A 14164-nucleotide genomic window follows, 5' to 3' on the forward strand; every position below is an offset into this window, starting at 1 on the left:
ATTCCTAGCAAACTGTCAAGGTTGTTTCTGTCTTTCTGCAAGGGTGCTTGGCTTGGAGGGGGACACACATCCCATCAACACTTCTGTAAAGCAGTGGAGCTGCAGATTTCCCTGGTCTCCTACAGCCACAGATGCCAGTTATTTTCTTGGATGTAAGACATAACACACATTGCAGGCTTGTGTCTCGGGGGAAGGTGAGAAACAGCCTCTGGGGCTGCTGTGGGAAACACAGGTGAGTACAAAGAGAGAGCAGACCAACCAGAGGGACTCTGGACAGAAGGACTTTGGACAGAAGGACTTGCGACCGCCTCCTGTGCATCATAGCCTGCGCAAGCCCTCAGCCGCTCCCTCATTCCATCAAGAAACTCAGCTATTTTTTAAACCTCATTTAATAAAAGGTTTTTTAGATATATAGAGGATATTAAGTAAATAAGTTACATAGTACATTACAATCACATCTGCAAGATTTCCTTTAGTGTATTAATATTTTATAAAAAAGCACACAAAAAATAAATTCAGTCCAGTCTATCACAACTGTACAGCAACAGGTAAATATATTTATATATGTACATTTTAAACATGTAACAGTCTTTTAAAAGGTGCCCTAGGCAGCAGACACACAAAAGGAAGTGTCTGCTCACTTGTTAAAATAAAAGTAATATACTTTATTATAAAGCATTTATACAGTAATTACAAAGGCTGACTGCTCCTGTACAGTACACCAAAGCTTTGACTACAAATTTAAAAACAGAACATAAAAAGAATGAACACAAAAAAGTTTATATCAAATCTGAACTACAAGGGGAAAAATACATGTGGAGAAGCTGCAGGAAACTTTTTTAAAATACACAATTACATTTCTATAAAAATATATGTTGTCTTCTAATCTGGAGAAGTTAAGGGTTTTTTCAGGCTCAGCTGTCAGTGGAATCTTAGTCTTGGAAAGAAAGATCCTTAGACAGCTTGGGATTTAAAGTTTGTGTCTTCCTAACATATGACACAGGAGAGAAAGAGGGAAAGTAAAGCAGCTGAACCCAAGTGACAAATTTACATAGAAACTCACCCCTCCCAGAAATCAAACATGATTTGTAGACTCGCTTCTCTGCCTCTTTAAAGCTTTATAAACTTCCAGACATACATCAGAAGATAAAGCAGGGAGAAAGTTTGTGTGGGAAAATACGTATTAGAATAAGGTTTCTGGTAAGCATTGGACTAAATGTGCCATTGTATGAAAGCAAGACTCCTATGGCTATAGTCCTTCCTTCTCCCATTTCTTTAAAATACAGTATTTATCTGTAGGAACCTTCTAGTCCACTGCCTGAAAGAGAATTAAGAAGTGTATAACTGCAGAGAGTGAGAAAGTTCACATTTGCGATTTAAGAAACACTTTTTCTGAAAAGTGGTGCTTTTAATCTAAGCTTGTTGCAATGATAAAAATGACCAAAAGCCTCAGTTTGATAAATCGGTGTATTTTTAGTTAAATTGGACTTTATCTACAATGGCTTTAACAGATGAGTTACCTTTAAGCTTTTGAATTTATATTTTTGCCCTGCCTTTAAGCAGCTACATCCCATGCCATGGTCCTGCACAGCTGAGTGAAATTCTGTAGGCCTTCAACTTACAGAGCCAAGTTCTCTCTGATACCATCACCTGTATCAGTAAAAGAATAAACATCAAATAAATTAAAATGCAGAGTGGTTCTTGCAGCTGGACTGCAAAACACCTGCAGCTATATCAGATATGCATCACAAGTGCATGCATCTATCTAGTAATTACATACGCACATAGTCTTACAAAACTCAGATGCTATCCCATGCAGATCACAAACCTGAAAGACTGAATCTATCTGTAAAGGGCAGGCAGAAGCACAGGCAGAAGTACGTGATCAGGGCAAACGTGACCTGTCACTGCATCTCTGTGATGCCCAGTGCTGGCATCAAGACTCAAGTAGGTAATAATTTGAAATACAGCCATCTGACTATGGGGTATATGACCACCTGAAGCCTGATCTTGCACTGTAAAAGGCAAATCTATTAGTACACATTTACAGAATTACATTCTATAAATATTATTTTTCTTCCCATTTGTTCTTCAAAGTGAAGAGACATCTTGTTCAAATTAATGACTTTCTTCTACCTGTTTTGTAAATTAGCAGCAAACCCTTACACTAAATGGGGATCAGTCAATAGGCCCTTAAACAATGGGAAATAATGAGCATGGAGTTTTAAAACAGACATATCAACAGAATATTGAGAAGTGTTTTGTTTGTTTGGGATGGGTTTTTTTAAATCTTAACTAGAATAACACAAACTTAAATTAACATTGTGCTGCAGTAAAGAGCCACTCAAGTTATTTTTCCCCCACAAAGAGTAGGAGCATAACTTATTCCAGATTAGACAAATTCCATTTAAATGCTTTGTCCACAGGAATTGGGGGTTGGTTGTTTGGGTTTTGGTTTTGTTCTTTTTTTTAAAAAACAATTCTCTGCCAACTTTTGCTACTAGGCAAGCTCTAATTCAAATGCAGGATCAATTCCAAACTCCTTCTGTAAGCCAGTGAATAGAAGGCTTGGTTTGCTTGTTTGTCTTTTAAGATGACACTTGGAGGAGCTGGTTTACTTACTACCATGCCAGAAAAGAAGTCTTCTGGTGGCTACTAGCAATTTGGAAGTATGCTCAGAAACATTCCGACTTGTTGCCATTTACTTAGCACATTTACCCGATTGTGGTCAGCCCTGCTAACCCACAGCTGTTATAGAGGTTTTCCTCAGAAAAGCCCTTTCCTGATTTTCTTCCAGTGATAGACTGTGTCCAATTTTCCTGTTCCATTCCACTTAAACTGCAGCAGGGTGGGAGAGAAACAACCAGTACTGGAATCAGTACATAATATACACAAAACGTAAAGTAAAGAAAATCTCTGATTTGTTCTAACCAGCACCTCAACAGCTTGTCCTTGACAAAGAGGAAAAATGATATCAGTTTGCTAAAACAGGGAGAATCAGTGAAAGATCTGGCCTTTGGAAGACTGTAATAATACTTGCAGTTGCTTCACCTACTGTTTCTCCTGACAGTATGTTAAAGCTTCTGTTCTCTCCAAGGGCTCTAAGATAATGGCAGACAAATATTTTCCCCAGTCTATAAAAGACAAAAGATAAAAATCAACACTGAAATCCTTAAGAGGAAGACTGATTTGCTTAAGCTTCTTTTTAAAGAAGCAGCTTTTAGTTCTTTGCAGTTTTTGAATTATTTTAACAGTTCACTATGTGCCATGTGCTTCCTGGTTAGTCAACAAGATCCATTTAATGTAGGAACATGGAACGGTCATCCAAATGCTGAAAGGAGCTCCCGTTTTGATAGGAATGAAAAATACAATCTTGACAGAAAACGGAACACTTACAGGTGAAAGTGTCAACTTTGCAAAGAGTGCAGTCCTTAATGATGTTCCTCCTGATTTTGTAAGAGTAGTAACTGTTTCTGCTACTCAGAAAAAAGATTCTATGCAAAGGCATAGATATGTCAAAGCAAACATTGTACAATACACAGCATCCCAAACAAAAGAGTGAAGCCATCATGGTTGCATAAAACTACAGGGCAAGAAGACTGACAGATGACATGCTGGAGTTACAGCCTCTTTCTAGAGTTAACCAGAAATTTATCTAGCAGCTGGAAGGGTCAAGATTTAAATTTTAAAAAATCTGCCAGTCAGGCACACTCAGTAGTTCACATACAACAACATCTCTTGGATCCCTGCTGGGGAAGGCAGGAGTGATCAGCTCCTTCTGTACAGTCTGGTCTGACACAGTGCCAGCACCCGAGAAGCTGGGGACCAGCGCTGCTCCTAAGCACTGGATGGAAGGAGGAAGCCTGGCAACCAGGCTATGTGATGGCACCAGCTGGCCATGAAGCACAAGTGATTCTCTGCATCCTTACAAAATAATGATAAATGTAGGCTATAAAAATGTACTGAACAATCCTGTCCAAATTTAACATCTGTCACCTGGGCCACTTCTTCTTAACTCTCTTTCACCAGCAGCTTTTGGTGGCTAGACTTTTTGGGACACTAGCTTGTGTCAGTTCTGAAGGAAGAGTCAGCCTTTCAGCAAAGAGCACAGCTCATGGCAGGACAACCCAGCAGGCAGCACTGCCCAGCCACTGGTGTGCAAATAGATGAGAAGCTTCTCCTGTACACGCTGTCTTGACAGCAACTATCTGGGAAATTAGGGCCCTGCCATAAAAGCTTGATGATGGCAATTTCAAGGAATAAATGAGGGCTGCTACAAGACAGCAGAGGATATTGAGAGGTAAAAGCATTCACAGAGCATTCACAAAGCATTCACTTTCACTGCTGGAGATGAGAATCCATTCCTCCCATTTCTGAGCTGCACACAATCTAGCATACAAGAAGATCTGGGTTCATTTTCACTAAACAAACTTGCTCCCATTTATGTAAATTCAAACCCAGCAATTACATTTCAAATTGCACTTGTGAAACCCAGACTCCTTTAAGTTAATCAAAGGCTGACTATTTTGGTTTCCAAGATGAGACAACCTGCAAGGCCTGTGGCTCCTTCTTATCCCACAGGATATTTTTATATCCATTGCTATGTTCTTAATGCCATAAGATAACTGACCTCAGGCTTCTGTTTGAAAAATAAAACTTCCTCTCAAAAGGAAGGAGTGTCTTGCTCATCCTACTTTTCATTTTTGTGAAACAGAGGTCAAAAGTGTACACAATCTTTCCACAAAACTTGTTGTCTGCCTGAATACTGCTCAGAAAGAAAGGCAGAAAAGCATAAAAGGAAGAAGAACTTGCTGAGAAAGGAAACAACTAGAAATCACCAGTGTAACAGTAACTGGATACACTTAGCTCAGAGTAGAGCTTCATTTTCTTGCTCCAGTCTGGAAACCTTTATATCCAAGAGTCCTACTACCACAATTCCTGACAAGAACAAAAAGAAAGGTCTGACTGACCTGAGAGAACTTACTTCCACTGCAGGTGACATTGTTCTATTATGTACCTCAGATATCATTATAAATAGAATAGGAATCTTATTAATCTTAAAAAAAAAAAAAATCCAAGTTGAATCAAATCTTGTTATCCACCATTCTGGCTTGGTCAGTACTGGCAAGGTGAAGTGGAACATGTGGCATGAAGAAATGGCAGCACTGAAACCAAAACCTGATGGTTCAGGTAAGAAAAGTGCAAGCAAAAAAAAGTGAGACCACCGAGAGGGAGGTTGGGTCCAGCCTTGCTACTCCCTCCACTTCTGGTCTGCTGCTATATTTCTCCATCTTCATCTGAGCTGGCGCTGCTGCTCCCACTGCTGCTGCTCCCACTGTCACTGCTCTCTTCCTGCTGGGCCTGGCTGCGGGCTGCCGCCGCCGCTGCTGCCTCCTTCTCTTGCTGCTTCAGCGCCGCTGCCTTCTTCTCCTGCTCCGCGTGGCTCTTCATGTGAGCACTGCGGCTCTTCACCTTGTAGAACACCCTGAGGAAGGCACACATGGACGTTAGCATTGGCCTCTCCTGTGGCCTCCTTCAACACTTCTCTGGAAGAGCTTCTGCTGCTCCGGCCTCAAGTTCGTGAGCTTCAGCTCCAGAACTCCAGCTGGCACTGCGATAGAGCACCTACAGCAAACACCACTCAGCATGTGCCAGCACAATGCTAGCAGGGGATCCTGAGCACCCTCAAACCTCTCGCTTCATCTCTTACTGTGGCCATTTCTCATTCAGAGGGGCAGTGCTGGTACCTGAATTATGCACGTGCTGCTTAACACAACACAGCCCTGGTTTTCAGGCGTACCCCTGTGCTGCAGCAATACACAATAAGCATGGGGGCAAATGATGGCCCAATGCCATTCCTGAACCTTGTCCACAGAGCTCAAAATACCTGAGCTTTTTCCTTCTGACTCTACATTTCTGTGATCTGTTCCTTCACCCTCCACCATTAACTATTTGGATTTTGCATGAAACGCCTCAAGTGAAGTTCAGACATCATTAAGAAGCCTTGCCTGCTTGTCCTGTTGTTTTAAGAGTAAGCAACTTATGTAGGGAACAGAATTTTCCTGACAGTTTGATTCTGTTGGCAACAAACCTACAAAAACTACTAAAACTGTGTGAGGAAATACAAATATATTTGACATCCACCAAAGACAGCTGCAAATGTAACCAGATGAACTACTGGCCTAATAGCTGCTGCTATAACAATGGTAGTGTCTTGTGTTTCTACACCACTGTTCTTAAGTCTATACCATGTTCTTTATATGTGATCTAGCAAATACATAGAAACTTGTTACAAAAATGTAAGCATTACAGAGGTCCAACACAGCAGCTGCTTGAAAGGGCAGCTTAACACCAACTACTGTACACAGTTGAAATGTAGGTGGTATCTCATGCCATTTGAAGAAAAACAAGCCTTAATTTGGAAGTATTAGTGGGGCAGTAATTCTTTAGAACTTTTGCTAATATCTATGGCCTATATAGAAAGACAGAAAGCTCATTTGAGAAAAAACTTCCACAGGAGATGCCCTACTGTGATTCTGTGACTATTGCTGGAAGCAGAGTTGGTCTTACCTGCCACATTTTTTACATGGAAATGTGTTCTCTGTGTTTTGTGCTTTACTGGTAGCATCTGGTTTTATCTTCTGTTTCCTCTTCTTCCTCTGCACTGGAGCAGTAATAGGCTTTCGAGGCTTCACTGTTGTCTCCCTTGGCTTCCTCCCAGTTCTGCCCGTGACAGTTGCCTCGTGACTCCTCATGTTGGTGTCGCTGGCCTTTGCAAAGAGGAGAAGAGTTGAGGCAAAGTGACACTTAAACCCACCATCAGAAGGAAGACAGTGGCTGAGCTCCTCTGCTTCACTCATTCCAGACAAAGGTTTTATTTAATGATAAAATCTTCAGGCTATTTTAAGGACATCTCTCATCACGGCCCTCTGTGTCCGCTAGCCACAGAGAATACATTTCCACCTTACATATCTCAGTTCTCCCATCACAGCACACAGTCTGATTGATAGGAACACTCTAATCTACCTCAGCCTAATCTCTTGCTCCAGAAAAAGTAAGAGATGGAAACTTTTTGCATCTGGAACTGTTTTCTAAACCATTTGCAGAGTGAAGGTGGCATAGAAAGCACAACATGCACAATGCAGCACTTACTGTTACATCATCCTGTAGTGTTTGTTCATCTTTCAGAACATCAGCACTTCTCTTTCTGTTATCCAACCCTTCCTCTGCCTCCTCTTCTTCCTCCTCTTCCTCCTCCTCTTCCACATGCCCCTGTTCCTCACTGAAGATGTCCCTTCTGAGAGGAAGAACACGTGCAAACCTATGGGAACTCTTCACCAGAAGATAAAGAAACTGTTAATTTTGATCTCTGTAGGTAAATGACATTATGTGACACAGGACACAAATTTGTGAGACTGGACTTCTGTGGAGAAGCCAGATTGTTTGTGATTTTGATTTGACCAGTAAATGAGACAACACATCAGACTTCAAACCACAGCCCAAAAGAGGTTGGAGAAATTTAGGAAGTTACTTACCTTGATGTCGACTTCAGCTTCATCTTTCATAGATCTCTCACTAGCACCATCAATGTCCCCAAAGATTAAGGTCCCATTCCGACCAATTTTCACCTGTTTCTTGTATGTGTAGTAGAATTCCACACACTGAGCCACTGTTTTGGTTTTTATCTGTTTATAAAACATGAAAGTCCAATGGATTACATGATTTTAAGAAGACTTATAAATAATTACTAGGGGTGCCATAAATACATTTTGTATTTTCTTTCCTTAGTAGTTTCCATTCCACCACAGCTGCTGTTGAAGCCTCCTTTTCTGTGTCATATTTGCCTGTCTGCCTCATCCCACAGTTTATCCCCTACTGCCATTGTTATTCACTGAGAACTAGAGGACAAACTTTCCGAAGAAAAGCTGGTTAATGTAAAGGTGACAGAACCTGGAACTTCGTAAGCTTAATGCATCTCTTAGCCTCTGAAATGTTCCAGCTAAGCTATCAGGCCTGGCAGCAGCCTCTCAGTTTTATGGAGGAGCTTTATTTTGCAGCAGCACTTCAGAGAAGACCAGAGCAGAATACCAATCCAAAAATGGAAGTGAAGGTTTGCAGCCCCTTCCTGTTTTGGCCACGTGCATTTTGTAGGCATATGGTGCTAGACAATTATCACCACAGACCTGTGACCATCTACATATTCTGCATCAGTGATTTTTCTGAAATATTTGGAATATATTCTTCGCTTCTAAGCTTTTGCAATTTAAATGCCTTTGGGGAATTTATTCAGTAAGTATGTTTGCAGCTCCTGGTTTCACACTCTCCTTCAGTGATTTCCCCCTTGCTGACATGTCATACCTCATTAAAACATGGGAGTGATCATTTTTACTATCATTGTCACAACACTGGAAAGAGAGATCTAAAGGATGCATCCTTCTCATATCCTTCTTTGGTCCTCTCCATCAGTGGCAAAGATGTGTTTCTTTTTAGTTTTATCAGCAAGCCATTTAAGTTAAACACTGCCAGTGCTCTATAAATGTGCTCTGCAGAGGAGATATCTGCAGCATGGACTAATGGAAGTAATGCAGTTTAAATACTAGGGTTAAGCAAAACAAATATTATTGCTCTAGCTTTCTGGTGAGATTCCATGCTGTGCTGGATGCTGACATTTCTCTGAAATCTTCTGAGTGCGGGACCTAATCCTTAAAACTGAGGTTTCAGAAAAATCAAGATTGAACTTCCTGTATAAAATGTTCAACATATAAAAATGTATCACAAAAATTAAACAAAGTAACTTACAAGCTTTTGGACCAAGAAAAAGTCTTTCTTGTAGACTGCAATGCCTTTGTTGAATAGCTTTTTTTCAGCAACCTTCCACTTGTCTGATCCTGTAGGTAAAAGTAAGTTGTAATGGAAGCCCATACAATTTCAAATGTTTACTCTTCTACATACTTTTTCTTCATGTTTGCCTTAAATAAGACCTATACACACATGTGAGGGTGCAGTCTCTCTTTGAGCCTACTGCAGTAAAACTGCAGAGTGCTGTTAACTCCTCCCTTACTGCTCCACCTCAGCTCTCCTCTCAACACTTCCTTTGTGCTAGATCTAGTGCTCATCACCACAGGTTAACTCAACTCAGCTTGCAAAAACCACTCAATTAGATGAACTAAGATGTTGCCCAAGCAAGGTGAAGTGACACACTTTGTGGTGACCCTGTCATAAGATTTTATAGTAGGGTAATGATGGGGTAGAAGAACAGGATCTTCTCTTTCAGCAGCTATCTGTACTTGAAGATTTACTACATCTCCGGTATTCCTCAAATATTCCTTGCCTCTAATAATAAACACATTTTCAAATCCCCTCCTTCCTTATAAATATTATTCAATTAATATTTGCCAACAACTACAGTAGGAATGAGTAATAATAGAGAAATGTATTTTCCATGCTTTGTGGCACCAGCTATTAGATATCTCTCTACCACTTTACATCAGATCTTTCAGGTGACTTGGGTCACTCCAGATCACTGAAGTCAGTGTCACACAGCTGACTATTTTCTAATTAGGTGCAAGACTACAAAAGAAGCTTATGGCATTTAAATTTTGCAGAAACACTAACAGGTATCCATAGCTGGCTGAGGCTTCTTCAGCAAGCTTGAAAACTATTCCCCATAAAACTCCTGCTTAACTCCACCCTGGAAACTCATGCCAGAGAGGCTATGATTCTAAGCTTACCAGAGCTTTCTTGTACATACTGGCTATCTTTCTACATTCTCTGTGGCTTAGTGCAAGGGATTACCTTCCCTTTTCCCTACAGAGAAAATCAGAACTCATACCTATCCCAATACACATGCACATGTTCAGAAGGATGCAGTGTTTCTTACATTTAAAGTGTCATAATTTGCATAAGCAAAATTTCTGGCAAGCCATCATTTGAGTTACAAGAGAGGACTGCTCTTTTAATCTTCTTGTAATGTAACAGAGTACCCCAAAAATCAGAAAAGGATAGAAAAATTCCTGTATGATAAGCAGGCAGCACAGAGTTGTTCTGGTTAACAAACCTGTGTAGTGATAATCTGCCAGAGGGTGGGTAGGTGGTCGCACTGGCTTCTTCAACAGCAGTTTGGTCAGAGCTCCCTTGGATAAACACAAGTAAAATAATTAATTTAATGTTTGGGGTATTAAAAACAAAGATCAGGCACTGTTAATCCCCTCTTTTCTGTGGCAAGCTAATAGAAAAGAAACAGAGCACAGTTTATGACTTGGGACAACTTTAAAAATCACATTCTTGACTGCCCACCTAATCTTAGATACTGCAAGCAAGTGGTACATTCTTGGCACCTCTTCACATCTGTGAATTGACACAACCACCAGGGTACTGGGAGAGAGCTAATTCCATAGATAGAGATCTTGCATCAGTTTCCTCTCATTAACCAAAGGTCTATTACACACACATCCAAAAACATCCTGAATGATACCTGTCTTATACATCCAAGTAATTGTAATCTGATCTCCCTTGACTAAGCATTATTTCAAAATAAAACAGCAGTCGTGTGACTGAAAGATTACACACTCAAAGCTCCACCTCTCAAGCTGTTTTTTAGTTTTCATTTAAACCAGAAAAGCTTTCAAATTTTGTAGGAAGGAGACAATGGAATCGTGCTTCCACTGGCATTTTAAACCACCTGAACAATGAGCTCCTGTTGTCAGAGGCAGTCCTGCTCCTCCCTAATGCCAACAGCAACATTCACAACAGTGGGCTGCCAGAAACCTAACACATACACACACAAAAACTACTTTCTGTTTGATCTCTTCTCCCATGCAAGTTCATGCAGTCTCACAAGTGTCAGTGCCAGGGGATGGGACACGAGCAGCCAGGAAAAAGTGTGGGATTCTCCTGAACACAGGGCTGATTTATGCCAGGTTAAATCAGTCATAAAACTATAAAAATATGACAAAGCTTTGCTGTTTGCTCCTCTCTGCTCTTTGATATTACCTCCCAGGGGTGTCAAAGGGCAATAATGAAAGTGTATCATGTCTTACAATACTGATACAAAATTAGCAGCACAGCTGTTCAACAGACACAGACAGAGAAGTCAAATGGATCTACCAAAACAAAGAGGTGCAAGACACTGCCCTCTGACTCAGCTTTCAGCTCTAGCCTCTTATTTTTCCTTTCTGCATAGTAACCTTTCCAGGAAGACAAGATTTGGCAAGTCTTGGCTCACTTGCCCTGATAGACTGTCAGTGTGTTTGTTAAAAAGCTGAACATGTCCAAGTTGGAAATATAAAAGATAGTAAGTGCACATGGCACTGTGCATCAGTCAGAACCCACTTTAGGGACATACAAGGGACACCAAACAATGGGAACCAGATGCATTGAAAGGAATTTGCAAGGCTCTCCTCTCAGGAATGAGAGGATACCTGACCTTCCTTAACATCTTTGACCACATTGAGGTGAACAGCTGGGCAGACTCACCAGAATGCTTCCCTTTTCTTCATGTAAGAAATGCAATGCCAGCTCCTGGTTGGTTCCAGCTCCAGGAAAAATGCTTGAACAGGCAGCAGCTAGCAGGTTTTCCACTATTTCCATGGGGGTACAAAAAAAAACCAGAAAAGAAGATTAAAATGAAGTTTTCTACAGGATTGGCATGATTAATTACCTCTTTTGAAGGAGAAATAGACATAACAGAAAGTAAAACTCAGAGAAGATGAATGTCCTTGCAAATTTATCTGGGTCAAATTTGGACCCCAGAACTCATTAGACTACAAGATCATGCAGCACTATTTGCACATGGAATTTCTTGCAGATCTCCTCCCTGCTCTGATGTTTTCCCACCTCCCTTCACCTCAGACATTTCTTGAATCCACCCTTATATTGTCAATTTCCATCTCGCAAAACCCTTTTTTCTTTCTCATTCAAAAATATTTCTTCCAAGCTTGCCCACTTCCTCTTCCCTTCAGGATTTATACAGGCCACAATCCAGATGTGTAACAGAAGCAGTCAGCTCCCCACGTCTGCTACTAGCCACCACAACTCCTGCTTCCTCATCCTGACTGCAGTCTACGACTTGATTTTTTTAAAAAATACTATTACATCTAGAACATCCTTCATAAATACAGGAGTTGAGTGTGTGTGGTTTTCAAATGTTAACAAAACCAAGGAAGCTTCACTGAGGAAAAGGCTGCTTTTGGCCTGACAGAAGCAACAGTCCCAGTTTTTTCACGGTTCACTGGTTCTTTTTTCACAAAAGAACCAATCCTACCAGCCTCCCCTTGCCCCACACATGCAATCTGATAAACGAGCTTTGCTCCTGAAACTGTTTTCAAGACCACTCAAACATGCCACTTGAATGGCAGCTCTACAAGATTTTTAATTATGCCTACAGTAGATATGTGGTTACCCCTACAACAACTCTGCCCTCTTTAACAGCCTTCCATCTTCTTACCATTCTCTTGGGTGACTTTGTTGGTTTCCAAGTCGCCCCATGGCTGCCACACCAGCTCTGCTTTATGTTCATCAGCTTCTGCTAGAGATCTGTCTTGGAGTGATGGGATTTCTGCTTGAAAGCGAGTTCCTACATTTATTCGCCTGCAGAGAAGGAAAAACGTTACAGTCAGGCCATCTTTACAATACCCGGGAAGTCTCCATCTCTGCTAGAAACATTAATGAAGAACCAAATGAAGAAACAAATGCATATACAAATGCAGGCTCTTGCATATAACACCAACAGTGTTGTAGGTTACATAAATAACTCAGAAGTTGAGAGGTTTTACATCCATTACCAGTTTCCTTTTTTTTTTTTAATAGCATAGGTTGAAACTGTATTTAAATTAGCATCCCCTAATAGCTGCTCAAAGAACAGTTATTAGCTTCCAATAACCATCACTTTTTGAGAGGCTCTCATACAGGGTCCTCTTATGACAAGCTTGCTCCTCAGACATAACATAGGTGAGCCTGTTTTAGTATTAATGTTTTGTCAGTTAACAACTGAACCAGAGTCTCCAAAAGTCCTTTTCAACCTAAACACTGCCATCTGGTCCAACTTCCCATTCAAAGCAGGATCAAAATTTGGTCCTTTATGACCTTGACACAAGCTGGTGTCTTCTAGGTACTCTTTCTAACAACTGAAATCAAAAATATAAAATAATGAAACCTGTATCACTCATTTTGTACCAAACCCAAATCCTATCCTTTCAGCAGTAATCTTATACTTTTACATCTGAATTAGCAGACAGATTTTTCACTACATGCAACCCACAGAGCACTACATTTGCTTTAAGTCAAGTGACCATCCACAGAGATTCTACTCTTTATTAGCAAACATGATTTTGTGCACAGACGTGGGTAAGAACCCCCACTGAAAGACAATTTTACTATGTACTCAATGCAAAAGTGTTCCTCATTCAGATGTTAGTCAACCACGATGACAGCTATGACAGCTCTTGACATAGTAAAGTATAGAGAAAGAAGCTCTTTTTTGGAGAGAACAGATTAGACAGTGCCCAGAAGATGATAAAATTCTGGAGTTGCTTCACTAGAAAAAAGTAAAACTGCCTGCACCCAAGGCAAGGTTTGCTATAATTCTCAAGTCTTGGCTTGGTGCCCCAACCTAGCAAAATTACCAGAGAAAGAGCATGATCTAGTGCAATAAGGAACAATAACAAAAACTTCTGAGAAATGCCAACCTCCAGACTTTTCTCATCCTCTGAAATGACACACACATGTCTATTATGAAAAGCAGTTTGGAAAAGGTATGAGGAAGCCTTGAAACAACATATAACCTGTACAAAAATATAGAGAGATACTAGCAAGTGTTTCAATATGGCGTTTTGAAGTCTTAAGAGACTGTGTTGTCAAACAGGAGGAAATGGGTATGGAAGGAGAAGAAGTAAATACCTTAATTCCCTTTTACACCCAATTCCTCATTTTGGTATTATTATGGAATACTTGCATCATAAGATGTCATGTGTTGGAAAAGCCCATGTTCAAAAAAATGACTGACTTCTAACATACATAAAAAGATATTCTGAAAACTATTTTTTTTTTTTTTGCATCTACAGCAGATCCAGATGTCCTTAAGGGGAACAGTTCATGTGTAAACAAAACGATGCAGAAGTTAACTATACGCTTGTTCCAACTTCATCACCCATTCAGCAGTAGCTCC

At 40.5% G+C, this 14164-nt stretch overlaps 1 protein-coding gene and 1 long non-coding RNA gene across 6 annotated transcripts in view; one reads left to right on the top strand and one right to left on the bottom strand.

The window, feature by feature from the left end:
• Positions 1 to 371: 371 nt before the first annotated feature.
• MIDEAS (mitotic deacetylase associated SANT domain protein) overlaps positions 372 to 14164 on the bottom strand; it is a 54055-nt gene continuing 40262 nt past the window's right edge. For all 5 annotated transcript variants that reach the window (XM_068193400.1, XM_068193395.1, XM_068193396.1 and 2 more), the window contains exons 6-13: positions 12446 to 12588; positions 11476 to 11579; positions 10058 to 10133; positions 8800 to 8888; positions 7536 to 7685; positions 7153 to 7332; positions 6571 to 6770; positions 372 to 5485 (exon numbers count right to left, since the gene is read on the bottom strand). In XM_068193400.1, the coding sequence (XP_068049501.1) occupies positions 5278 to 5485; positions 6571 to 6770; positions 7153 to 7332; positions 7536 to 7685; positions 8800 to 8888; positions 10058 to 10133; positions 11476 to 11579; positions 12446 to 12588 (1150 nt within the window). In that variant the 3' untranslated portion in view covers positions 372 to 5277. The remainder of the gene's footprint in view (positions 5486 to 6570; positions 6771 to 7152; positions 7333 to 7535; positions 7686 to 8799; positions 8889 to 10057; positions 10134 to 11475; positions 11580 to 12445; positions 12589 to 14164) is intronic.
• Positions 7329 to 8305, top strand: LOC137475742 (uncharacterized). The gene is made up of 2 exons (XR_011000054.1): positions 7329 to 7508; positions 7865 to 8305. It is a non-coding gene; the product is annotated as an uncharacterized lncRNA (long non-coding RNA).

The sequence above is a fragment of the Anomalospiza imberbis genome, chromosome 6, assembly GCF_031753505.1.
Source record: "Anomalospiza imberbis isolate Cuckoo-Finch-1a 21T00152 chromosome 6, ASM3175350v1, whole genome shotgun sequence".
In the NCBI taxonomy this organism is placed as follows: domain Eukaryota; kingdom Metazoa; phylum Chordata; class Aves; order Passeriformes; family Viduidae; genus Anomalospiza; species Anomalospiza imberbis.